Source organism: Neomonachus schauinslandi, chromosome 14 (genome assembly GCF_002201575.2).
Source record: "Neomonachus schauinslandi chromosome 14, ASM220157v2, whole genome shotgun sequence".
Classification (NCBI taxonomy): Eukaryota; Metazoa; Chordata; class Mammalia; order Carnivora; family Phocidae; genus Neomonachus; species Neomonachus schauinslandi.
In genome coordinates, this window is record NC_058416.1 from 73,998,064 (window position 1) to 73,999,317 (window position 1,254).

General features: G+C 64.5%; 1 protein-coding gene across 2 annotated transcripts in view; it reads right to left on the minus strand.

Annotated features, from left to right (window-relative positions):
* The window catches only part of SGSM1 (small G protein signaling modulator 1), an 87,755-nt gene extending 87,226 nt beyond the window's left edge, over nucleotides 1-529 (minus strand). For both annotated transcript variants that reach the window (XM_044921311.1, XM_044921310.1), the window contains exons 1-2: nucleotides 466-529; nucleotides 303-346 (exon numbers count right to left, since the gene is read on the minus strand). In XM_044921311.1, coding sequence (XP_044777246.1) covers nucleotides 303-346; nucleotides 466-484 — 63 coding nt within the window. In that variant the 5' untranslated portion in view covers nucleotides 485-529. The remainder of the gene's footprint in view (nucleotides 1-302; nucleotides 347-465) is intronic.
* Between the last annotated feature and the right edge of the window lie 725 nt (nucleotides 530-1,254).

Sequence of the window (1,254 nt, forward strand, 5' to 3'; positions counted from 1 at the left end):
CCCACCTGCTCCTCCACAAGAGGGGGTCCTACTCAGACACATCCAGGTGTGCCCCACACCTGGGGGGCCCTCCCGCTGCACCCGCCCCTGCACACAGCATCCAGAGCCCCCCCAGTACCCGAGGCCCCCACCCCTAAACTCACCGCCTCCAGTGCTGCAGGAGGTAAATACCTACCCAGGTGAGCCCCGCACCCGAGGTGGCCGCCCCCTCTGCCACGAACCACCACTCCTTTAGAGACCCTTCCCCGCGGGGCTGCGGCAGCCCCCTTCCCCAGGGTCGCGCCCCCCGCCCCGGCACCTACCTCCTTCTTGACGGTGCGCAGCAGCCTCTGTCGCGTGTCCGCCTCTGTAGGACGAGACGGGGGGGACAGCCGGTCAGCCCAGCGCTGGGGGCGGGGGCCCAGGGCTGTCCTCCCGCCGCCCCCGCGCCCCGCGCCCCGCGCCCCGCGCCCCGCGCCCGCTTACCCGCGGGGCCCGAGGCCATGGCCGCGCGCGCTGCGTTCCCAGTCCGGGCGGCGGCGGTGCCTGCTCGCTGGCTCGGCTGCAGCAGCCGCGGCGGGGCGGGGCCGAGCGCCCGGTGACGTCAGGGCCCACCGCGCGGCCGCCCCGCCCCTCCGGAGAGCCGCCTCTGCGCGGCCCGGCGCCGGGCGGGAGGGTCCTTTGGGGCCGGACGCACGCTCGGGTCCCCGCACGGCCAGCACCCCGCCCTTCGCGGGAGGCCCTGCCCCCCACGCCCGGCGCCCCAGGTCCCTCGCAACCTCTATTGGGCTGAGCAGGGAGGCGTCATTTGTTTGAGGTCCGCTCTGTGCCGGGCTTGAGCCTCAGTGTTCTCATCTTTAAAATGGATATAATATGATAACATCATAGGAATGATATGAGACGTCAATGAGATAGTGAATGTGAAGCACTTAACCGAGACCTGGGAAAAAAGGCCAGCAACCGTAAAAGATAGCTGCTGTTTTATTATTATTATTATTATTATTATTATTATTATTATTATTTTATTATTATTACTGAGAGTCTTCCAAGATATGGCCAGGCCTTGAGTGGCTCCCTTCCCCACATGCAGATCACTGGGAGAGTGGGATCCTCCCAGGACCCCAATAGGGCACCTGTCAGCCAGGACCTCCAGGGCCAGGCAGGCAATGGCTTCTTTGGGACCAACGCTTGTTCCACCAAATTCCTGACCACGACCACCCAGACTGCAACTCAGGTCTATAAACATTTATTGAGCACCTACCCTGTGCCAGGTTA